Source organism: Callorhinus ursinus, unplaced genomic scaffold (genome assembly GCF_003265705.2).
Source record: "Callorhinus ursinus isolate GAN/ISIS: 27379988/994484 unplaced genomic scaffold, GSC_fseal_2.0 scaffold16, whole genome shotgun sequence".
Lineage (NCBI taxonomy): Eukaryota > Metazoa > Chordata > Mammalia > Carnivora > Otariidae > Callorhinus > Callorhinus ursinus.
Genome location: NW_027397078.1, coordinates 2,328,954 through 2,352,994, shown reverse-complemented (window position 1 = coordinate 2,352,994; position 24,041 = coordinate 2,328,954). Strand labels below are relative to the sequence as shown.

Sequence of the window (24,041 nt, the reverse complement as noted above, 5' to 3'; positions counted from 1 at the left end):
ATATGTCCATACAAAGACTTGTACAATGTTTGCATGGCAAGTGCATTTGTAATAGTCAAAAACTGAAAACAACTCAAATGTCCATCAAGAGATGAATGAATAAACAAATTAGAGTGTATCCATACAACACAACATGGATGAATCTCAAAATAATACTGAGTGAAGGAAGCTATTCAAATAAGGGTACATAGTGCATGTTTCTATTTATATAAAACTTTATAAAATGCAAACTAATTTTTAGTGATAGCATCAGTGGGGATGAGAGAGTGATGAATATGTTTACTACCTTGATTATGGTGAATATATATATGTAATATATAAACTTACCAAATGGTATATTTCTAATATGTACAATTTATTATATGTCAATTATATCTCAATAAAGCTGTTTTTCAATGTCACAGATAACAATAGTCTGCATGGCCAATTATACCAGAAATACATGCAAGAAAGTCTAAGTGGTTGAACCATGAAACTGTCAGACATGTTTTTCTGATCTCATGCTCAACAGCAATGATTTACCTTGAGGAAAATTAACACCAACTCTCAAATCCTGAGTTCCCTGACCTCTGTCAAATGATAAAGTTACAATTTGTGCAAGATTCCATCTTTTTTTTTAAAGATTTTATTTATTTATTTGACAGAGAAAGACACAGCGAGAGAGGGAACACAAGCAGGGGGAGCGGGAGAGGGAGAAGCAGGCTCTCCTCTGAGCAGGGAGCCCGAGGCCGGGCTTGATCCCAGGACCCTGGGATCATGACCTGAGCTGAAGGCAGACGCCTAATGACTGAGCCATCCAGGAGCCCCAAGATTCCATCTTTATGCTATACTTCAATACAAAGTTAAATTATTTATTTATTTTTTTAAAGATTTTTTTATTTATTTGACAGAGAGAGTGAGAGAGCACAAGCAGGGGAGCAGTAGAAGGACAGGGAGAAGCAGGCTCCCCATCGAGCAGGGAGCCTGATGCAGAGCTCGATCCCAGGACCCTGAGATCATGACTTGAGCTGAAGGCAGACGCGTAACCATCTGAGCTACCCAGGCACCCTAAAGTTGAATTTTTTTTAAAAGATTTTATTTATTTATTTGACAGAGAGAGAGCACAAGCAGGGGGAGCGGCAGGCAGAGGGAGAAGCAGGCTCCCCACTGAGCAGGGAGCCTGATGTAAGACTCAATCCCACAACCCTGGGATCATGACCTGAGCCAAAGGCAGATGCTTAACAGACTGAGCCACCCAGGTGCCCCTAAAGTTGATTTTTTTTTTTTAAGAAGTGGAAATATACTACAGAGTGAAAAAATCTTGGGCTCAACAAACAGTGTTCTTGGGAAATCATGGGAAACTCCCAGAGCCACATGATGCTGGCCTTTTCATCCATTCATCCTGGAGTCAAAAGGTCCACAGCATCCTGGGTCCTGGTTCAGGTTTTGCTCTCATACAGGGGTCTGTCACCACCACTGGTGCAGAGTCTCTTGTTGTCTTTGTGGAAAAGTACTGAGCACAGACATGTACACCATCCTGGTTTTCCACACCAGAGTCTGCACCTGCAAGAGTTGGCAAGTCCCTCCTTACAAATGGCCACCGACTTTCCTGTTTGCAGATGTGTTTATCATTTACATATGCTCTCTGCATGTGCTGGGATTTACAATCCCCTCCTGTGATAGAGACTTGAGTTGCGTTGAAAGATCAGCCATACATGGTCTTCATCTCTTCCTCTGCTATTTGTTGACTGGCTGACTCTGGGCAAATCCTGGCCTCTTGAATCTACGTCTGTGACATGGGGCAATAAGGCCATCTACATCTTCCTGGGAGTGTATGTTAAAATCCCTTGTGAACCCAGAAGAAAGTAAACACAGAATAAGTGCATGTTATTATTGTCAACATGCTCCTGATTTAATACGAACAGCTAATGTTTGTTGATCACTCACAATGTGCCTAGCCCTGTGCTAAGTGCAACTTATAACAGCCCTGTGAGAGAGAAGCAGTTACTACCTCATTTCACAGAGGGAGAAATGGAGAGTCAGAAAGGTTGAGTGACTTGCCCAAGGTCATCAGATGTTGCGGCTGGGGAGTGAATTCAGGTCTATCTGACCACAGAACCCACCCTCCTCCCACCAGGTTGCACCGACTTCTGCCCATGTGGCCTCAGAAAGCTCCAGTCACCCCTTTCAAAACCCAGTGATCCTAGAACTTCAGAACAAAAATGTCTGACTTACTCCTTATAGTAGGCTGAATAATGGCCCCAAAGACATTAGGTCATAATCCCTGGAACCTGTAAATGTTACCTTATTTGGAAAATGGTTCTTTGCAAATAGGATTAAATTAAGGCTGTTGAAATAAAGAGATTATCCTGGATTATCTGGGCGGGCCCTAAATGCAACCACAAGCTGTTAGTGAGAGCCCAGGAACTAAAGAAGCTAAAGGAGGGGGAGAGAGAAGCAGCCAAGGGTTGGAGCCAGAACAGGAGACCCAGCCAGAGTTGGAGGAAAAGCTGCTTTTGCTAAAGCAGCAACTAAAAATATTTATTTATTTTTTTTTAAGATTTTATTTATTTATTTGACAGAGAGAGTCACAGCGAGAGAGGGAACACAAGCAGGGGGCGTGGAAGAGGGAGAGGCAGGCTTCCCGCGGAGCAGGGAGCCCGATGCGGGGCTCGATCCCAGGACCCTGGGATCACGACCTGAGCCGAAGGCAGGCGCTTAACGTCTGAGCCACCCAGGCGCCCGCAACTAAAAATATTTAAAAGATGCTGGTTGTCTTGGGACTGCTCACCGCCTTCCTTTCTTTCCTATATGTGATAGCTCTATCCATTAGGAAACTCTTTGCTGCTGGGGTTTGGAAAACAAGCATGCAGTTTCCCAGGAAGATAGTGGTAATTACCAGAGCCAACAGTGGCATCCGCAAGGAGACGGCCAGAGACCTTGGTAGTAGAGAAACCCAAGGATGCAGTGCCTTCTGAGATATGCTGAAGGGATAATCTGCTGGCCAGTGAAATCCAGGCCAATACAAACAACCCTCAGATGCCAGTTCAGAAACTGGACCTATCCAATACCAAATCCATCTGAGCCTTTGCTAAGGGCTTTCTGGCAGAGAAAAAGCAGCTCCCTATTCTGATCAACAATGCAGGAGTGATGGTGTATCGGTATTCCAAGACAGCTGGTGACTTTGAAACCCATCTGGGAGTCAACCACCTCGGCCATTTCCTTTGTACCCACTTGCTTCTGGTGCCACTGAAAAAGTCTGTGTCCTCACAGGTGATAAACCTGTCATCAGTAACCCACCATGCTGGCAAGATTCACTTCCACAGCCTCCAGGGTGAGAAGCACTATAGCCAGGGATTTTGCTCATTGCCACAGCAAGGTGGCCAATGTATTTTTAGTTGGGAACTGGCCAAGAGACTCCAAGGCACAAGGGTCATGCAGTGCATCCAGGCGTCATCCACTCCCAGCTGGTCTGGGACTCCTGCCTGCTGTGCCTGCTCTGAAGGCTCTTCTCCCCCTTCATCAAGTCAACATGGTAGGGGGCATAGACCAGGCTTCACTGTGCCTTAGCTGAGAGCCTGGATCCCCTGTGTGGCAAGTATTTCAGTGACTGCAAGAGGATCTGGGTGTCCCCAAGGGTCTGAAATAGCAAAACCATTGAGTACCTGTGGAATGTCACTGTGAGCTTCTAAAAATACAGTGGGAGTAGAGATGATGGAAGAGTCACAGCTTTATTGGGACCAGTCCAGCCATAATGAAGGGGGACAAAGGAGAAGGCCTACCCTGAAAGACTGTCCTTCTGGCTGGCTACTGTTGAAAATTCTGCCCTGCTCTGATCCTCCAGACCCTTCTAGAAACCTTTGCATACCCACCTTTCTTGTGAAGCTGGCTCAAGGTACAAGACATTTCACACCTGCAGAGCATTCTTCTCCAGGACTTACAAGAACTGGCTGCTCTCTTGGGGCAGGAGGACAGGGCAGATCCCAGGCTGGTCATGGGGAAAGCAGAAGGGCCTGGGAAACAGGGGCAATTTTCTCACCAATACCAGAAATGCCAGCCAGCATGCTTAGCTGAGGTGACAGGAGCATCAGCATTACATATTTCCAAGGACTCTAAGACTTAAACTTTTGACTGATCACTTTCGTCTTTGAAATACTAGTCACTCAGGAAATACTAGTCATTCAGGAAATACTCAGGAAATTTTTGGTTAACCTTGGCCAACTTTGATTTCTTCCTCTGAGCATACTGGAGCTACTGCATGAAGCTGGACCTTCCCATTTTCTTTTTCTAGTTTTTTTTTTTTGTATTAAAAAGTTTTCACAGCTTTATTGAGATATAATTGACATATAATATTGTATGAGTTAGGACCTACCCATTTTCAAGCATGCAGATGGTTTCCTTTTCAAAAGAGTTCTCCTTACCTCAATTTTTAGAGAATATGAAGACTGTGCCTTGAAAAAAAAAAGAAATAAGCAGAAGAAGACTTGAATAGACACAGAGGAGAAGGCAATGTGAAGATGAAACACAGAGAGATATGAGGATGTTAACCTTGAAGATTGGAGCAATGCCACCAGAAGCCAAGGAATAATGACAGCAACAAAAGTTGGAAGAGGTAAGGCATGATTCTCCCTAAGAGCCTGTGAGGGAGAACAACCCTTCTGACAACTTGATATTGACCAGTGATACTGATTTCAGACATGTGGCCTACAGAACCATGAGAAAATAAATTTGATTTTTTATTGACCCATTGGTTGTTTAGTAGCATGTTGTTTAGCTTCCATGTATTTTTTTCCAGTTTTTTTCTTGTAATTGATTTCTAGCTTCTTTTTTTAAGGTTTTATTTATTTATTTGAGAGAGAAACAGAAAGAGCAAGAGAGAGCACGAGCAGGGAGGAGAGGGAGGAGAGGGAGGAGCAGGCTTCCCTCTGAGCAGGGAGCCCGATGTGAGGCTTGATCCAAGGACCCTGGGATCATGACCTGAGCCAAAGGCAGACGCTTAACCAACTGAGCCACCCAGGTGCCCCTGATTACTAGTTTCATTCAGAAAAGATGCCTGATATGATTTTAATAATCTTCAATTTATTGAGACTTGTTTTGTGGCCTAACATGTGATCTATCCTGCAGAATGTTCCATGTGCACTTGAGGAGACTATGTATTCTGCTTTTTTGGGATGAAATGTTCTGTATATATCTGTTAAGTCTGTCTGGTCTAATGTGTCTTTCAAAGACACCATATACTTACTGATTTTCTATCTGAATAATCTAACCATTGCTGTAAGTGGTGTGTTGAAGTCCCCTACTATTATTGTATTACTGTCAATCTCTCCCCTTTATGTCTGTTAATATTTGCTTTATATATTTAGATGCTCCTATTTTGTGCATAGATATTTATAATTTTTATATCCTCTTGTCACATTCTTCTTTATCATTATGTTATGCCCTTCTTTATCTCTTGTTACAGTCTTTGTTTTAAAGTCTATTTTGTCTGATATAAGTATCGCTACCCCAGCTTTTTTTCTTATTTTCATTTGCATGGAATATCTTTTTCCATCTCTTCACTTTCAGTCTGTAGGTGTCTTTAGGTCTGAAGTGAGTCTCTTGTAGGCAGCATATAAATGGGTCTTGTTTTTTCATCCCTTCAGTCACCCTATGTCTTTTGTTGGAGATTTTATTCCATTTACATTTAAAGTAATTGTTGATAGGTAAGTACTTATTGCCATTTTCTTCATTGTTTTCTGGTTGTTTTTATAGTTCTTTTCTATTCGTTTCTCCTTCTCTTGCTCGCTTCCATTGTAATTTGATGATTTTCTTCAGTGTTGTGCTTAGATTCATTTCTCTTTATTTTTCCTTGTGTGTATCTATTATAAGTTTTTGATTTGTGGTTACCATGAGGTTCAAATGTAACACCCTACGTATATAGCAGTCTTATTTAAATTGATGGTTACAGGGCACCTAGGTGGCTCAGTCGGTTAAGCGGCTGCCTTTGGCTCAGGTCATAACCCCAGGGTCCTGTGATCGAGCCCCGCGTTGGGCTCCCTCCTCAGCGGGGAGCCTGCTTCTCCCTCTCCCTCTGCCTGCTGCCCTGCCTACTTGTGTTCTCTCTCTATCTTTGTCAAATAAATAAATAAAATCTTTAAAAATAAATAAATAAATAAATAAATAAATAAATTGATGGTTGCTTAAGTTCAAACACATTCTAAAAACACTACATTTTTACTCCTTCCCCTCCTGAACGTTCATGTATTTGATGTCATAATTTGCATCTTTTATTTTGTGTATCCCTTAACTACTTACTGTAGATATATTTGATTGTTCTGCCTTTGACTTTTAATCTTCATACTAGCTTTATATTGATCGACTACTTTAACTATATGCTTGCTTTTACTGATGAAATTTTTTCTTTCATAGTTTTCTTACATCTAGTAATGATGCATCTTTTCCATGTAAAGAAGTCCCTTTAACATTTCTTGTAAGCCTGATTTAGCGGTGATAAACTTCTTTAACTTTTGTTTGTCTGGGAAACTCTTTGTCTCTCCTTAAATTCTGAGTGATAATCTTGCTGAATGAAGTATTTTTGGTTGTAGGGATTTTGTGGGGGTTTTGTCCATCAGCTTTAAATATATCATGCCACTTTCTTCTGGCCTGCAAAATTTCTGCTGAAAAATCAGTTGATAGCCTTAAGGATGTTCCCTTGTATGTAACTAATTACTTTTCTCTTGCTGCTTTTAAGATTCTCTCTTTAGCTTTAATTTTTGACACTTTAATTATTATGTGTCTTATGCTCTTTGGGTTCATTTATTTGGGGAATCTCTGTGATTCTTGGACCTGGATGTCTGTCCTTCCCCAGGCTGGGGAAGTTTTCAGCTATCATTTCTTCAAATATGTTTTCTGCCCCTTTCTCTCTCTCTTCTCCTTCTGGGACCCCTATAATATGTGTATTAACATAAAGAATGTTAATATGCTTGATGTTGTCCTAGAGGTCCCTTAATCTATCTTCATTTTTTTAATTCCTTTTTCTTTTTGCTGTTCGGTTTGGATGATTTCCACTATCCTGTCTTCCAGATCACTGATCTGTTCTTCTGCATCCTCCAATCTTTTATTGATTTCCATTAGTGTGTTTTTCACTTCAGTTATTATATTCTTCAGCTCTGATTTGTTCTTTTTTATATTTTCTATTTGTTGACATTCTCAGTGAGTTCATTAACTCTTTTCCCAAGTTCTCTGAACATCTTTATGATCATTACTTTGAACTCTTTATCAGGTAGACTGCTTATATCCATTTTATTTAGTTCTTTTCCTGAGGTTTTGACTTATTCTTTCATTTGGAACATATTCCTCTGTCTCCTCATTTTGTCTGACTCTCTGTGTTTGTTTCTATGTATTAGGTAGGTCCACTACATCTGCTGGTCTTTAAGGTAGTAGCCTTAGTAGAAGGCATCTTATGGGGCCCAAAAGCACAATTCCCTCTGGTCACCAGAACCAGGCACTCCAAAGGTGTCCCCTGTGTAGGCTGCATGTGCCCTCCTATTGTGACTGGGCTGCAACTGCTCGTGGGTAGTGCTGGCCCCCAGCATGACTGCCTGAGAGGCCCAGCTGAATCTGCTGTGGCTGTGTTGGTGGGTGGAGTTATCCCTTGGTGTTGCTGGCTGTGAGGCCAGCCCATGACTCTTGCAGGCATGCTGGTGGATGCAGCTGCCTCTCCCTGTCACAGGAATCACTTTGGAGGGGCAATGGTCCCAACTGAGGCTGCCCACAGGGTGGTGTGGGGCAGAAGCTGCTTTGGAGGAGTATCTGCTGAGATGGGCCCATTGTGCAGGGTGGGGTTGCAAAGGGGTCAAGTGGGGCAAGTGGTGCTAGCAAGGTAGTTGGAGAGTGGCAGAACTGGTACCTGCCAGCTTTGGCCCAGCTAGGCTGAAGGAAGACAAGAAAAATGGTGCCTGCTAGAACTTCTGTTCCAGGAAAAATTTCCTACAGATCTCTACCCCTCCAGGACATGCCTTAGAATTAGTCAATAAATCTTCACATGTGGCCCAGGTACTTTTCAAACTGCTGCCTCTGTGCTGGGGGTCAGAGCAAGTGAGGTTGTGTGAGTCTTTGAAGAATGGAACCTTGGTTTCCTATAGCCCACCAGTTCTCCCAGAGTTAAGCCCCACTGATTTTCAAAGCCAAATTTTATGGAGGCTCATCTTCCTGGTGCAGATCCTCAGGGCTGCAGTTACCTAATGTGGGGCTTGAACCCCTTGTCCTCACAGAGGACCTCCATGCCTGTGATATTCCTTTCACTTGTGAGTTATTACACCAGGGCTTTGGTTCTCAACCAGGGTGCATCCCTATCTTTCCTACCCTTCTTTTCTTTTTTTTTAGAGATTTTATTTATTTATTTGTCAGAGAGAGAGTACAAGCAGAGGGAGAAGCAGACTCCCCACTGAGCAAGGAGCCCGATTTGGGACTCAATCCCAGGACCCTGGAATCATAACTTGATCCGAAGACAGCCGCTTAACCCACTGAGCCACCCAGGCGCCCTATTTCCTACCCTTCTTGATATGACTTTTTCTTCATCTCTTTGGCTGTGGAAGAGTTTTCTGCTAGTCTCTAAGTCATTCTCAGAAAGAGTTGCTCCAGATGTATTTATAGCCTTGATGTGTCTCTGGAAGGAGGAGGTGAGCTCAGGATATTTCTACTCTGCCATCTTTCCCTCTAAGAGTGATAACTTGATTTCTAGTGTCCACATCCAAAGAGGAATTTTGACCCAGGATGGATGATACCCAGAGTTTAATCCATACCTATTTCAGGTGATGAGATTTGGTATTTTTGAGCTGATAATATTAAATGAGATTTTGGACCTGAGTTCATACTGCAATGTATTGAGAAATTGGGAGATTTGGTGATGTAGTACATGCATTTTACGTGTGCAATGGACATGAATCCTTGGGGACCAGAGGGCAGATTACAGGAGAGTGAATAATCCTCCCCAAAGATATTCTATTTTCTGGAATTTGTGTGTTACCTTACAATAATAACAAAAAAGACTTCGCGGATGTGATTAAATTAAAGATTTTCAGATAAGGAGATTATCCTGGATTATTTGGGTGGGTCCTAAATGTATCACAAGTGTCCTTATCAGAGGGAGGCAGAGGGAAATTTGACACCAACAGAAAAGAAGCGGGGGTGTGTGACCATGGAGGCAGAGATTAGAATGATGCAGCCACGGCCAAGGAATGCTGGCAGCCACCAGAAGCCAGAAGAGCAAAGAGCAGATTCTCTCCTAGAGTCTCTGAAAGGAGTGCAGCTCTGCTGACACTCTGATTTCAGCCCAGAGAAACTAATTTTAGACTTCTAACCTCCAGAACTGTGATAAGATAAATTTCTGTTGTTTTATGCCATGGCCTCTCAGCACATCTTCTGTAGAAAATGTTTTCTGACTGCAACAAGAGAAAGCAGAATACGCTATCCCCTCTGTTATGGAAATGTGACTAGAAGAGAGAGAGAGAGACTGTCCTGAACAAGTCTTAGACCTTGAAACTACCATGAGGAATTTTTCCGGTAGCTGAAGATGCTGTGCAAAACAAATTCTATTACTTGAGCCATCATTACAAATATTGTTAAGAAGTATCAAGATGTCCCTGCTCAGCAGGGAGCCTGCTTCACCCTCTCCATCTGCCTGCACTCCCCTTGCTTGTGCACTCCCCTTGCTTGTGCTTGCTCTCTCTGTCAAATGAATGAATAAAATCTTTTAAAAACTTTTTTTAATTTTAAAAAAGGGACTCCTGGGTGGCTCAGTCAGTTAAGAGTCTGCCTTCAGCTCAGGCCATGATCTCAGGGTCCTGGGATCAAGCCCCACATTGGGCTCCCTACTCAGCAGGGAGCCTGCTTCTCCCTCTTCCACTGCCTGTTGTTTCTCTTGCTTGTGAGCTCTCTCTCTCTCTCTGTCCTTGTCAAATGAATGAATAAAATCTTCTTAAAAATAAGACTCAGGTCATGATCCCAGCATCCTGGGATCAAGCCCTGCATCGGGCTCCCTGCTCCACGGGAAGCCTGCTTCTCCCTCTCCCACTCCCCCTGCTTGTGTTCCCTCTCTCGCTGTGTCTCTCACTGTCAGATAAATAAAATCTTTAAAAAAAAAAAATAAGAAGGGCGCCTGGGTGGCTCAGTTGGTTAAGCAACTGCCTTCGGCTCAGGTCATGATCCTGGAGTCCCTGGATCGAGTCCCGCATCGGGCTCCCTGCTCGGCAGGGAGTCTGCTTCTCCCTCTGACCCTCCCCCCTCTCATGTGCTCTCTCTCTCATCTCTCTCTCTCAAATAAATAAATAAAATCTTTAAAAAAAAATAAAAATAAAAATAAATAAGAAGTATCAAGATGAATATGGTGTTTACTCTCCCATTCCAAACTTTCAGATCTCTCAAGATTCAGTAGGGAACAGTAATAGGAGTGAAACATTCACCTCTGAGAAACACAGACTTGTCAAGAAAACACAAGTTTTTCTGGGCATCCCACCTTTAAGTGTCCCTTTTGTAAAGATCAAATTTTATCTGACAGCATTTATGGAATCACTGTAACAATGACCAGATAGTTCCTATTTCAGATAGTTCCTGTGATGTGTCCTATTTGTGTGTCTCTTCACTGGGGAGCTCCTAGGCAAATTACTAGAAATTTTGTTAGTCATCTAATCAAAAACATCAGATTGATTATGGATAATTTGTTCATCTTCATCTAGAGTGGGAAACGCAATATCAGACTGCTGTTGAAGAATCTTTTCAAGTAAACATATGAAGACTGGAGACATCTCTGTACCTTCATACCCGCAAGTGTTATCTTTAATGAAACAACTATAGGAAGTCACTGTTTCAATAATTTGATGTGTATATTAACAAAAGTAATTCAATCTAAAAAAAGTTTAAAATTTCTTAAGTCGCTAGAAAGGTCCTAGAAAAGAGCCCCATATCTGAGGAAGTTGGAGACTGATAGCAAGGATTTGAGGCAGTGGCCTCATATTCACCATTTATTAAAATGAAACAAAAGCAGAGCAGAGAGTAGCGAGATGTACACCAAGGGGAAGGGAACATCTGAGCATGCGCAGGAAGGGGCCTACGGAATCTGCAGTGGCCAATTCTTGCAGAGAGCAATCCTGCTTCAAGCTGGAGAATCAACCCACTTTGAAAAGATGGTCCTGTCCCTGGAGCTGGACTTTTAGACCCCGTTCCTGACTCACTTGCCCCGCCTACTCTCCTAACCCCTGATTGGACAGTTCAAGCTCATTAACTGTTCGGATCGGTTTATTACCCTTGGACAGTGGAATTATGGGATTTCGCCTCGTGGAGTGACCCTTCAGCGCCACCGCTTCCGCTCTTAGGTAAGCGCTTTCTTTGGACGATCTTGGACAGGTTGAAGATAGGCTGGTAAAAAAAGTGAGGAACCTCTGTAGATCACTCAAGTTCTTGCTGTACCTCGCAAAAGCCTCAAGATCCTTAGGACTGAGAAATGACTAAGCCTTTCGGGGCAATCCCAGTCAGGCAAAGATAAAACTAAAACTATTTTTGGTCTGTGAGACTTTCTAATTGCTCTTCCTGAGGGAAGAAGACCCCCCTCAGCCTGAGAAACCCCCAAATCAGCTAGTTGCCCCTAGATTTCTTTAACCAGAGATAAAAGCCACTGCCTAAGTGACTCTTTTATTGCATTCTCCAGGATAAAGCAGAAACTTTCTTGGCCTCAGAGACCCCTAAATTTCCTCTCCCTAAGAGATTCTCAATGCCGTCAGTGGAGAACACCAGACTGCTCCATTAAAAGCCTCCAAACTCTGGGGTGCCTGGATGGCCCAGTGGGTTGAGTCTGCCTTCAGCTCCAATGGTGATCCCAGGGTTCTGGAATCGAGTCCCGCATCGGGCTCCCTGCTCAGTGAGGAGTCTGCTTCTCCCTCTGCCCGCCCCGCCCCCACCCCGGCTCGTGCTCGTTCTCTCTCTCTCACAAAAATAAAATCTTTTTAAAAAATAAAACTCTCCACATTCTCAGCCTAAGTGAAGGCTGATCCTGTAGTCTTGGAGATTCCAGTTCTCTTCATACTAATAATTTTGTTTTTTTATAAAGATTTTCTTTATTTGCCAGAAAGAGAGAGAGAGCATGCCCAAGCAGGGGGAGGGGCAGAGGGAGAGGGAGAAGCAGGCTCCCCACTGAGCAGGGAGCCCAATATGGGGCTCGATCCCAGAACCCTGGGATTGTGACCTGAGCCAAAGGCAGACTCTTAACCGCCTGAGCCACCCAGGCGCCCTTCACACTAATAATTTTCAAATAACCTAGTAATGGGCTCTAAATCCACTCTATATTAGAGATCCTCATTTCTTTTCAACAGAGCAAAACCCCACATCCTTCTGCCTGAAAACCCAAACCCATCTGTCAGAGACACCATATAATCTATGGGACTTACCTCCCCATTCTTCTGCCTCAAAACACACCCCCTCCCCCTTCATAAAACTACATGTTCACTTCACTGCTTCCTCAACAAGTGTCTTTATACCTTTCCTTCAGGATAAGCCAAACTTCAGGCAAACTACTAACAACAGTAGCCAACTCCCTCTCAAAGTCTTAAGGCTGCTTTGATCATGCTTACAGAAAACCTGTCATCCCTAATCAGTACTTTTTTTTTTAAAGATTTATTTATTTATTTTTGAGAGAGTGAGAATGAGAGAGAGAGAGTACATGAGAGGGGGGAGGGTTAGAGGGAGAAGCAGGCTCCTCGCTGAGCAGGGAGCCCGATGCGGGACCCAATCCCAGGACCCCGGGATCATGACCTGAGCCGAAGGCAGTCGCTTAACCAACTGAGCCACCCAGGCGCCCCTCAATACTTTCTTTCATAGATCTCTGGCCCCCCGTTTTTTGTTTTTGTTTTGTTTTAATTTTTTTAATAGATTTTATTTATTTATTTGTCAGAGACAGAGAGAGAAAGCGAGCGAGCGCATGAGTGGGGGGGGCAGAGGGAGAGGGAGAAGCAGGCTCCCCACTGAACAAGGAGCCTGATGCGGGGCTTGATCCCAGGACCCCAGGATCATGACCTGAGCCAAAGGCAGACACTTAACCAACTGAGCCACCCAGGCATCCCTGTTTTTGTTTTTGTTTTTTTAAAGATTTTATTTATTTATTTGTCAAAAAGAGAGAGAGAGCGCAAGCAAGGGGAGTGGCAGGCAGAGGGAGAAGCAAGCTTCCTGCTGAGCAAGGACCCCGATGCAGGGCTCTGTCCCAGGACCCTGGGATCATGACCTGAGCCGAAGGCAGACTTAACCGACTGAGCCATGCAGGCGTCTTGCCCCCTGTTTGTTTGACTCCCCCCACCCTTGTCCTTTCTCAGGGACAGATAAGCCCAGGATGGAGAAAAGTAGAACCTTGATTCCAGGTGATTGACTGAATGTGACCTACCCTCAGTGCTGTCTCCCTTCCTCAGGACCTTTGGCCTTGTGGCTGGAGAGATTAGGCTGCGTCCTTTCAAGATCAAACTATTCCCAGCGCCATGAATAAAGGCGGCTCCTTTTCAAAGAACTCCAAGGAGGATACCGAGAAGTCAGAGAAGAAATGCAAGGTGAGGTGATCTGGAGCGGGTAGGGGAATGGCTCAGGGGATACTCTAGAGGGACTAGATCTTGAGGAGGCAAGGTCAGAGGCACTGGGGAAAAGAAGGAGGGTGTCAGGGGGAGATCCAGAGCCTCCGGATTTTCCCACCTTCACTCTGTCCTCACCTAGCATCTCTGGAAACAACCGGTCTTATGACCTTGCACTGCATTTGGTGACTCTCAATCCATTCTGGAAGGTGAAAGAGCATGCCACCAGCGTTATGCATCTACTGCATGCCTGGGGAAAGGGTAGGGAATGTTACCCATGCTCTCTCAGTTAGCCTTGACATTAACCAGGAAAGGGATTATTCTCCCCAGTTCACAGATCCAACATGGAGGTCCTGTGGCAGAGGAAGAGACCCCCGCCGAAGATGAGGCATGTTTAGCTGAGTTGCTGCTCTTTTTTTTTTTTTCCCTAGGCCTTCAAGGATATTTCCAAATACTTCTCTAAGGAAGAGTGGGCAAATCTTGGATACTCAGATAAAATCACCTATGTGTACATGAAGAGAAACTATGACACCATGGCTAGTCTAGGTAAGAGAAAGTTCTGGGTGCAGACAAACCTGGGAACACATGACCATCCCTCAGTCCCTTACATGCCATGGCTTCTCCCTAGACTGCAGTAAGTGCCCTGCATCTTCCTTTTGTGCAGGGAGAAATCCCAGGGCAGTTTTGAGGCACTCTGTTCTTTTATATTCTGTGCAGGGCTGAGGACCTGGAGTGGCCACAAAGAGGCTCAGACCTAGATCCTGCCCGTTTCTCTTCTGGTCACCCTTGTTTGGAGTCCCCCAGCTGATGAGCTTGCCTGTCCCCCCTGCCTCCCAGGATTCTACCCCACATATGTCCTCTCAGGCTGTCTCTGAAGGAACAAATATTTTGCTTCTTTCTAGGTCTCAAGGCCACTCTCCCAGACTTCATGTGTCCTAAAAAAAGGGCCAACGAATCCAGTGGGTGTGATTCTGATGAAGATCAGAACCCCAAGAATCAGGGTGAGTGGAAGGAAGGGCCTGGACAGAGTCTCCTGAAGCCCAATTGTTTTGGGGTCCAAGTGCTTGGGAAGGATTCTCAGGAGTTTGTTCCCTCAAAAGCATCTTGGCTGAGTGAGAAGAGTTGGATTTAGAAGGTTAAGTAGAGTCAGAGGCCATTCATATAAAATCCCAAAACATGCAAACAAGAGGATATATTTTTATGGATAAGAAGTAAATGGTAAATGTATAAACCCTGAATGAGAATAAAACCCATCAAATTCAGGAGTGCAGGGGCGTCTGGGTGGCTCAGTCGTTAAGCGTCTGCCTTCCGCTCAGGTCATGATCCCGGGGTCCTGGGATCGAGCCCCACATCGGGCTCCCTGCTCAGCGGGAAGCCTGCTTCTCCCTCTCCCACTCCCCCTGCTTGTGTTCCCTCTCTCGCTGTGTCTCTCTCTGTCAAATAAATAAAATAAAATCTTAAAAAAAATTCAAGAGTGCAGAGGGAGGGAGGTCAGGGATCAGTGAGGACTGCACGGATGGCTTCAGCTGTGACTTGTTTATAGTGTTTGGTTATATTTTGAACAAAGATCTCAGAACAATCTGAAGCAGTTGTGGGATAATGGGAAGTTCTGAGTAGACTCAGTGGTAGATGTGCAAGTGTTTCCAAAATTATTCTCCATAATTTTCTGTACGCTTGAAACATTTCTTTTTTACAAGGAGTTATGGTTCTTGTTAAACACTGTTAATGAATCACAGAACAATTAAGAAAAATTTAATTGAAGTGTAAATCCATGTAGAGCGCCTGGCTGTCAGTAGAGCACGGGACGCTTGATCTCGGGGTCGTGAGTTCAAGCCCCATGTTGGGCATAGAGATTACTTTTTTAAAAAAGTGTAGGGATGGGGGTCCTGGGATCGAGCCCCGTGTCGGGCTCCCAGCTCGGGGGGAGTCTGCTTCTTCCTCTCCCTCTGTTGCTCCCCTTGCCTGTGCTCTCGCTCGCTCTCTCAAATAAATAAATAAATAAATAAATAAATAAATAAATAAATAATATTAAAAGTGTAGGGGTGCCTGGGTGGCTGAGTCGGTTGGGTGTCTGGCTCTTGATTTCAGCTCGGGTCATGGTCTCGGGGTCATGGGATCGTGCCCCACATTGGGCTCCATGCTCAGCTCAGAGTCTGCTTGTGCTTCTCCCTCCCCCCACTTGAGCTTGCTTGTGCTCTCTCTCTCTCTCTTAAATAAATAAATAGAATCTTTAAAAAAATAAAATTTAAATTCAAAAAAGTGTAAATCCACAAAAAAACTTCCAGAGTCAATTTCATAATAAGGCATAGGTGTTGGATAAATATCTTAAGAGAGAGCGATGAATGCATTATGAAATGACACACAGCTATTTCCTTATGTATTACCTAAACTAAATAGTCTTCTTGCTCCTCAGCAAACCTGATTCTATGTGTTGAGCTTGAGAGAGGGTTTGAGAAAGTGATCCTCCACACATTAGCTTTTCTCCTTATCAGTGAGCAGAGGTAACATATGGTGAAAAGGGTAGCAGATTCTAGAAATCTTTGTGTATTTGATCAGTTTGTGTACTCACCATAAAGGGGATGAAATGTATTCCCTTGCTTTTCTGCTCTGACAGCACAGCAGTAAGCAGAGACAGAATTGCCAAACTGTCCCCAACAGACCTATGACTCTCCAGGTAAACAGGCCAGATTCTACAAGCTCCCAAAATTGCTGAGAGGGCTGAAAATCCAGTTCTTGAGAATCTACAAAGCTTTTGACACTAAAGGAGTACCTTTTTAAAAAAAGATTTTACTTATTTATTTGTCAGAGAGAGAGAGAGCACGCCCGCAAAGCAGGGGGAGGGGCAGAGGGAGAAACAGACCCCCCCCCCCCCCGCCGAGCAGGGAGCCCGACGCGGGGCTCGATCCCAGGACCCTGGGAACATGACCTGAGCCGAAGGCAGATGCTTGACCTACTGAGCCACCCAGGTGTCCCTAAAGGAGTATCTTTATACTGGAAATACTCCAGAACCAATGGGGCAAATCACCCATAATTCCTCATGCACCTAACGGCTTTGTTCAAGTATAATTGGCATACTATAAAATTTACCTGGTTTAAGTGGACAGTGATTTTAGTTGCCACATCCCTTTAAGTGAATGCAATCAATTTAATTTAATTAATTCAATCAGTGTAATTCTTTGCGGGGAAAGGTAAGAAATATGTAGTAGAATAGGATGAGGCAGTGATGGGGTTTGGTTCACATTTTATAAATCATCAGAAGGAAAATTACAAATTGGTGCTACAAATAAATGTATAAACCATGATTTAAAGATAATTCAAAAGCCAGTCTCAAAATAACTCTTTGACAATAAGTGGACTCATAACCCTTTCCTGCAGAATTCCCTGATACTACAGGAGTCTCTGGAGTTTGGGACTATTTGCCAACAAAGAAAAATTCCCGTTTATCACTTTCTTTCAGGTGAACCTCCTCAGGGGCCTTCTGATGTGCAAGATCAAAAGCAAATGAAGGTGAGTATCTCCCAAATCTAAAGAACCAGAGACTCTTTCTCCCTCCACGGATGTGAATATCGGTAAGAGTGGGAGAATATTGAATATAGCCTGTCCCTCACTGCCTCCCTTTCCTGATCTCTTTATCACAATTCCTGATGTAGCATCAACGGCTTAATAATGAACAATTGTGATAGTTGATACTACTTTTGTTTTCATAGTGATGTCAGATATTTTAAGCAGTTCACAAGGATTAATTTCTTTAATCCTTCAGAAAACCTCTATGACGTTTTCCTATCATTATTCCCAGATAATAATGAGGATGTTAATAATAATAATAACTAATCATAAAGATGAGGATATTGTGGTGCCGAGATTCTAAGTAATTTGCCTGAGACCACAGAGGCAGTGGTAGTAATCTGTACATTTGAAACATTTCTTTTTTTAAAGCGTTTATTGTTCTTGCTAAACACTGTTAATGAATCACAGGACAATTTAAGAAAAGCCCCGAATGATTTCCCAGCTCATGAAACTTTTCATGTGTTTATGAAGTTCAAGGGCTCCCCCGCCCCGCCTGCCGCCGCAGGGGCTTTACCCCACAGTAGCTGCTGATGCTTCCAATTAGACACCCACTCTCGAAACAGAAAGTACCAGCTCCCCTCTGCTCTGTGGCAGGGCCGGTCTCTCCCGGCTTGAGAATGGTGGGCTGTCTGCCCCTCCCTGCTATGAGCTCCTTTGGGGCCTTGTCTGCACCTGAGGCATCTCTGAAGCCAACGAAAGCGGCCCAGGGGGACCCTCTGAGGTGCCCCAAATTGATCCTTGAGTAAGTGATTCCGCAGTTGTAGATTAAACTCTACTTTAGAGGGTCGAGGACCTGGGGAGTTGGATTGCCAGTGTGGGGACCTTTGAGACAATTCAAAGAAGGATCATAAGAGAAAGTATTCATTTTCATTATTACCACATTGAAAAGTGTTTGCAAGCTCAGAAAGTACTTTCCCTTAGCTTCTTTTACTTTTCCTGTTCACTGTTTCCTCAGTGAGGGAGCTGAAGGAAAGGTAGCTTAAGATTGTTGGTCAGTGGGCGCCTGGGTGGCTCAGTCGTTAAGCGTCTGCCTTCGGCTCAGGTCATGATCCCAGGGTCCTGGGATCGAGCCCCGCATCGGGCTCCCTGCTCGGCGGGAAGCCTGCTTCTCCCTCTCCCACTCCCCCTGCTTGTGTTCCCTCTCTCACTGTCGTCTGTCAAATAAATAAAATCTTAAAAAAAAAAAGATATTAAAAAAAAAAAGATTGTTGGTCAGTGACGCACCATGACGCAAGCAAAATTGGTACGGGAGCCATCTTGTCTAATTTCCCATTAACCGTTCTTGCCAGGGCAGGACAGAATATGACATCTGGCGCTGCTTTCTTTGCTGTCTATATTAATTGCTGTGAACCATTCCTTTCCTCTCCCCTGTGCTCATCTCCCCTGTACCATTTTCCAGCAGTGTTCTGTCCCCCTGTGAATTTTTACATTTATTCTCCCAGCAGCTCTCTACTAGCTTATATGCAATCCCTTATATTTTATAGAAGCCCCTCCTTTCTTCTAGAGACCACGTGGATTCTTAGAATGCTACTCTTCCCCAAATTTTCTGTATACCACACTCCACTTAAGTGGAGCATTTTGCTGTTTGCAAGAATGGGTGAAGACAAACGTTCTAGTCCTGGAAACACCCTTCATTTAAGCCATTCCTTTTTGTTCTAACCTTACTCATAATTTAGGTACAGGGGATATAATGATCTCCCAGAGTTGTTGAAGCCATTAACCAAGGTATGCATGTGAAGATACTTTGTAAGCTCTAAAGCACTAGAGAAATGTCATTGATACCGTTTACATGTGACCTTCACATTAAAAAGGTGATGCTCGAGAAACAAATAAAGGAAGAAAGTGATTCAGAACCAATACCAATAACACCTGGCTCTGAGCAGCCTCAGAAAGAGCTGTGCCCCCTGGGAAAAGCAAGTACCTCTGGTCAAGAGAGTGAGAACATACCAGGTAAGGGGCGCCTGGGTGGCTCAGTCGGTTAAACGTCTGCCTTCGGCTCAGGTCACGATCCCAGGGTCCTGGGATCGAGCCCCACATCGGGCTCCCTGCTCAGTGGGGAGCGTGCTTCTCCCTCTCCCACTCCCCCGGCTTGTGTTCCCTCTCTTGCTGTCTCTCTGTCTGTCAAAGAAATAAATTAAAAAATCTTAAAAAAAGATAAATAAAAGAAGATACCAGGTAAGAGGTAGCTATGTGGGAACAACTACTCTGTCTTTCCTGGCTATGTTCAAGTATGTGGTCTAGGTATGGGGGATGGATCCTGGACAGGCTTGGGCCAGACCTGACTGAGGAGCTCGCCCAGCTCCAGCTGAGATGTTAGAACATGACTTCCAGAGTCATAGACTTGAATTGTCATTGATATAAAAGCCAAGTGATTCTAGGCAAGTCTTCTGAATTCTCTGAACTCCAGGTTCCTAGTCCATAAAACGGAAATAATCTTGGTTCACAAATTGTTCAAAGGCGTTAAATCTAGAAAGCCTGGACAACATGGAAGGTGGTCAAGTAATTCCATCTGTGATAACCTGGGAACATATCTTACTCACAGTTGTATCCCCAGCCCTCAGCTCAATGCCTGACACACTATATACCCTTAACAAACATATGCTGAATGAAAGAAGGTCTGAATGAATGTTCTGGTAAGTAAAGAGGTTGGGAATCTAAACCTGACAATGGGAGGAGCCAGAAGCTAAAATTCTAACTGGCATTTGGTGTGTATTGGTGAGGGTCTACATATCAGCCTCTCTGAGCCAGAAGATGTGAAAAACAGACTATGTCGAATGCCTGTGGGCACTCGGGAGGGAAGAGGCATCTCCTCATCTGACAAAACAGAGACTAACCCTCCCCAGCCCATCCATCCCCCATTTACCAACTCTTGTCCACCATAGGACCCAGGAAACGGATGAGTAGTATTTGGGCCTGCAGACTGCGGGAAAGAAAGAACCTAATAGTGTATGAAGAGATCAGTGATCCTGAGGAAGATGACTAACTCCGTAAGTGACCCTTCGTGGTCCACACCTGCACCCCTCTGCAAAATGTGCGTTTCTGTTATGGTACTGGTGTCCCATCTTGTCGCTTGCTCCCCAAGTCATTCCTTTCTCCTAGTCCCTTGAGGTGCAGCATTGAGGCTAAATGATGAGGTTTCCCACGCTCTTTGTGCTCCCTGCTATGTATAGCCAGGGATCCTCGCTACCTAGAATGCTGTGGGCTCCCAAATCTCATGATGTGTAGGCCACACCTTCCTCTAGCCTAGAAACTCATAAGACAGGTAAGGGAGTCACTGTGGCCTGAGCATAAGGTTCTGTTTGAGGAGCAGTGGGAGGTGCTTGGAGATCATGAGGTAGGGCAGAATCCGAGTGCTCGGGTTCCTGCAAGCCCGAAGGAAGAATTTGGTGTTGATTTATCCGGCAATCGGAGCTCACTGCCACTCATGTTCCTTCTCTTTCCTTGCCTCAACCTCAGGGATGTGACAAGTGCCCATGATAAGAAGCAGAACCTGGTGGCCTTTCACGAACATGGGCATGGCTGTGAACTCCTAGCCATCAGGTGTATAGCGAGTAAAAGACAGAGTTCACAATAGTGAAAAGTTGAGCGTGATTTCTCTTACTCTGCGACAAATATTCTGTTAGATATTAGAGTTTTGTTAATGAACAAAACATATACCTAATGCATATTTCTTTCTGTTTATCCATGCACTTAACCTTAGAAAATAAGTATTGTTGGGTATTCTCTGCCCAGAACGGCACGACCCTCCTCCCCTGATGTGATTGCTGGAGGGCAGTTCTGGGTGATTCCACGTGTTTTTCTCTGCATTTACACACACACACTGTACCACTATAAGTATCTCCCACCTGCTTTTCCCCACTGCCTGCACATCCTGGACAAGTACCCCTCATTTTGTTCCCATTCAACAGGTGCTCCATGGTGCACACCCCCATCATTCATTTACATTGCAGCAGTCATTGATAATTAATAAACATTTACGAGTTTCTCTCAGTTTGCTCCTCTCGTTCTTGGGCACAGAGCCCTGTACATATATGTGTGAGTGTTTCTTTAGCACACAGTCTTAGAAGTGGAATTGTCGTGTCAAGGGTTCATTCATTCAAGAAACACCTACTGAGGGCGCCTGGGTGGCTCAGTTGGTTAAGCGACTGCCTTCAGCTCAGGTCATGATCCTGGAGTCCTGGGATCGAGTCCCACATCGGGCTCCCTGCTCAGCAGGGAGTCTGCTTCTCCCTCTGACCCTCCCCCCCCTCATGTACTCTCTCTCTCATTCTCGCTCTCTCAAATAAATAAATAAATCTTTAAAAAAAAAAAAAAAGAAACACCTACTGAACATGTCCTGTGCAACGAGCACTGCTCTAGGTGCTGGGAAAACATCAGGGAACATGACAGACAAATGTCCCAGCTCATGTGGAGCTGACATTCTAATGGGGGATGTTTTCAGTTTTCGTTTTGACGGACACTGTACACCCCAGTCCTGGGCCTGTGCCGGTTGGACACCTTGGCCTTTGTTCTCTGTAAGATCTCCAGGGTCAGGGGCTGGGATGGTCCATTTAGAAGTCTGTGAGACGAGGCGCCTGGGGGGCTCAGTCAGTGAAGCATCTGCCTTCAGCTCAGGTCGTGATCCCGGGGTCCTGAGATCGAGCCCCGCATCGGGCTCCCTGCTCGGCAGGGAGCCTGCTTCTCCCTCTGCCTGCTGCTGCCCCTGTTCGTGCTGGCTCTCCCTCTCTGTCTCTGACAAATAAATAAAATCTTTAAAATTCTAATTTAATCTAAATTTAAAAATTTTTAAAAGAATTTATCCTTGGGCGCCTGGGTGGCTCAGTTGGTTAAGCGACTGCTTTCGGCTCAGGTCATGATCCTGGAGTCCCGGGATCGAGTGCCGCATCGGGGGGCTCCCTGCTCAGCAGGGAGTCTGCTTCTCCCTCTGACCCTCTTCCCTCCCGTGCTCTCTATCTCTCATTCTCTCTCTCTCTCTCTCTCTCTCTCAAATAAATAAAATCTTAAAAAAAAGAATTTATCCTTAAAAACACTTTTCTTCCCAAATCAATAGAATCTTGGGTGGGATGGGAGATAGACGTTCAGGCTCTATTTGCCATCCTCCTCCAATCATCTGTTTTTAGATATGTTCTATATTTTTGTCACTATATGAATGTGATTTTCCTCCATTTAATTCTCTAAAAGGTTCTTCTTGGCATACAGAAACCCATCAGTTATCGTATATAAGGGGTCCCTGGCTGGCTCAGTGGGTAGAGCATGCAACTCTAAATCTCTGGGTCGTGAGTTCAAGCCCCACATTGGGCATGGAGCCTACTAAAAAAAATAAAAAATAAATTATTGTATATAGTATTTTGTAACCTGACTATGTGCAGGTCCCTTTGGGGGTGTAGTTTTTTGGGGGGTTGTTTTGTTTTGTTTGGCTTATAACAACAAACATTTTATTTGCTCCCGATTTTACGGGTCAGCTCTTGGGGTTGGGCCAGGGAGTTCTTTTGCTGGTCTTGCCTGGGATCACTCGTACGATTACAGTCAGCTAGCAGGCTGGTAGGGGCCTCCGCCAGCATGCGTCTTTGCTTCCTGTGGTCTAATCCTCAAACAGGCCAGCCTGGGCTTCTTGACACGGCCGGCTGAGGTCCTTTGAGACCTGCTCCTGCCCCAGGCTCTCTCTGTAGGCTCCCTTGCATCCAGGCTAGCACAGGACTCCATCTGCTTTATTCTCGGAAAAGAAAATTCCTTTCGCAAGGCAATATCATTCTAAAAGGGCAATCTATTGCAGCAGATTTCATAGAGAAGACTGATGGGGGTGAAGGAAGTATGTATTTTACAGAGCTGAGCAGTTCATTGCAAAAATCACCTAAACCACCTTTTCTCCCCCAAAATATCACCCTTAAGCTATTCGACTACTGGTTCTGTAGCTGGGGTGTGGGAGAGCAAGAGCACCTGGCTCTGGGGCGGGGGAGTCCCACACAGCCCAGGTTTGGCCACTCACCACTGATAAAAATCCCATGGCAAAGGACCAAGTGGTGGTGAAATAAATGAATTTATTTCACCGGGAATACTGCGGACTAGTGTCTCAAAGATTGCCTCCAAAGTGCCAGAGAACACTTCCGGGTTTATACACGGAAAATGTGGGGCAAAGGTGGGTGGGTAAGTGCAGGTAAGCCCGGAAGGTCAAAGGGATCATTGTCTTGGGGTCAGTCACACGTGAGCGCCTTGCTGGCTCAGGGCAGTCCTTCTTGCTTGAGGGGGTATCTGTCTGGGGACGCTTTGCCCTGGGGTCTTCGACCTGAGCCAAGAGACAAACTGGAAAGAAGAACCCAACTAGAAAGTCTGAGGTCAAAGTAGATGCAGCTGAAGTCCCCTTTCAGTTTTATTCCTTCTAAGACAGAGAAACTGAAGGGACCCCGTGAGAGACTGCTTTCTTGCTGCTTTTATTCTTTCTTATTTTTTTTTAAGATTTTATTTATTTGGGGCGCCTGGGTGGCTCAGTTGGTTGGGCGACTGCCTTCGGCTCAGGTCATGGTCCTGGAGTCCCGGGATCGAGTCCCGCATCGGGCTCCCTGCTCACGGGGGGTCTGCTTCTCCCTCTGACCCTCTTCCCTCTTGTGCTCTCTCTCTCTCTCATTCTCTCTCAAATAAATAAACTCTTTAAAAAAAAGATTTTATTTATTTGACAGAGAGAGACACAGCGAGAGAGGAAACACAAGCAGGGGGAGTGGGAGAGGGAGAAGCAGGCTCCCCGCGGAGCAGAGAGCCTGATGTGGGGCTGGATCCCAGGACCCTGAGATCATGACCTGAGCCCAAGGCAGACGCTTAACCAACTGAGCCACCCAGGGGCCCTAAAATCTCCTCCTTAAAAAAAAAAAAGAAAGAAAGAAAAACTTCAGACCCTAAGCGAAGACGAGTCTCTCTCTC

General features: G+C 44.7%; 1 protein-coding gene and 2 pseudogenes across 2 annotated transcripts; all 3 read left to right on the top strand.

The window, feature by feature from the left end:
• The first annotated feature begins 2,744 nt into the window (after positions 1–2,744).
• On the top strand, positions 2,745–3,688 carry LOC112812571 (retinol dehydrogenase 12 pseudogene; annotated as a pseudogene).
• Positions 3,689–9,361: 5,673 nt separating this feature from the next.
• LOC112812919 (E3 ubiquitin-protein ligase RNF138 pseudogene) lies at positions 9,362–10,750 on the top strand (annotated as a pseudogene).
• A 528-nt stretch (positions 10,751–11,278) lies between these two features.
• On the top strand, positions 11,279–21,078 carry LOC112812993 (putative protein SSX6). 2 transcript variants are annotated; one of them, XM_025857974.2, is made up of 8 exons: positions 11,279–11,330; positions 13,410–13,544; positions 13,994–14,108; positions 14,465–14,563; positions 17,020–17,069; positions 18,941–19,079; positions 20,012–20,116; positions 20,586–21,078. In XM_025857974.2, the coding sequence occupies exons 2-7, from the start codon at positions 13,476–13,478 to the stop codon at positions 20,110–20,112; spliced, it is 573 nt and encodes a 190-aa protein (XP_025713759.1). In that variant the 5' UTR covers positions 11,279–11,330; positions 13,410–13,475; the 3' UTR covers positions 20,113–20,116; positions 20,586–21,078. The 2 variants fall into 2 exon arrangements, with proteins under 2 accessions (XP_025713759.1, XP_073758288.1); XM_073902187.1 differs by lacking the exon at positions 14,465–14,563.
• The last annotated feature ends 2,963 nt before the right edge of the window (positions 21,079–24,041 follow it).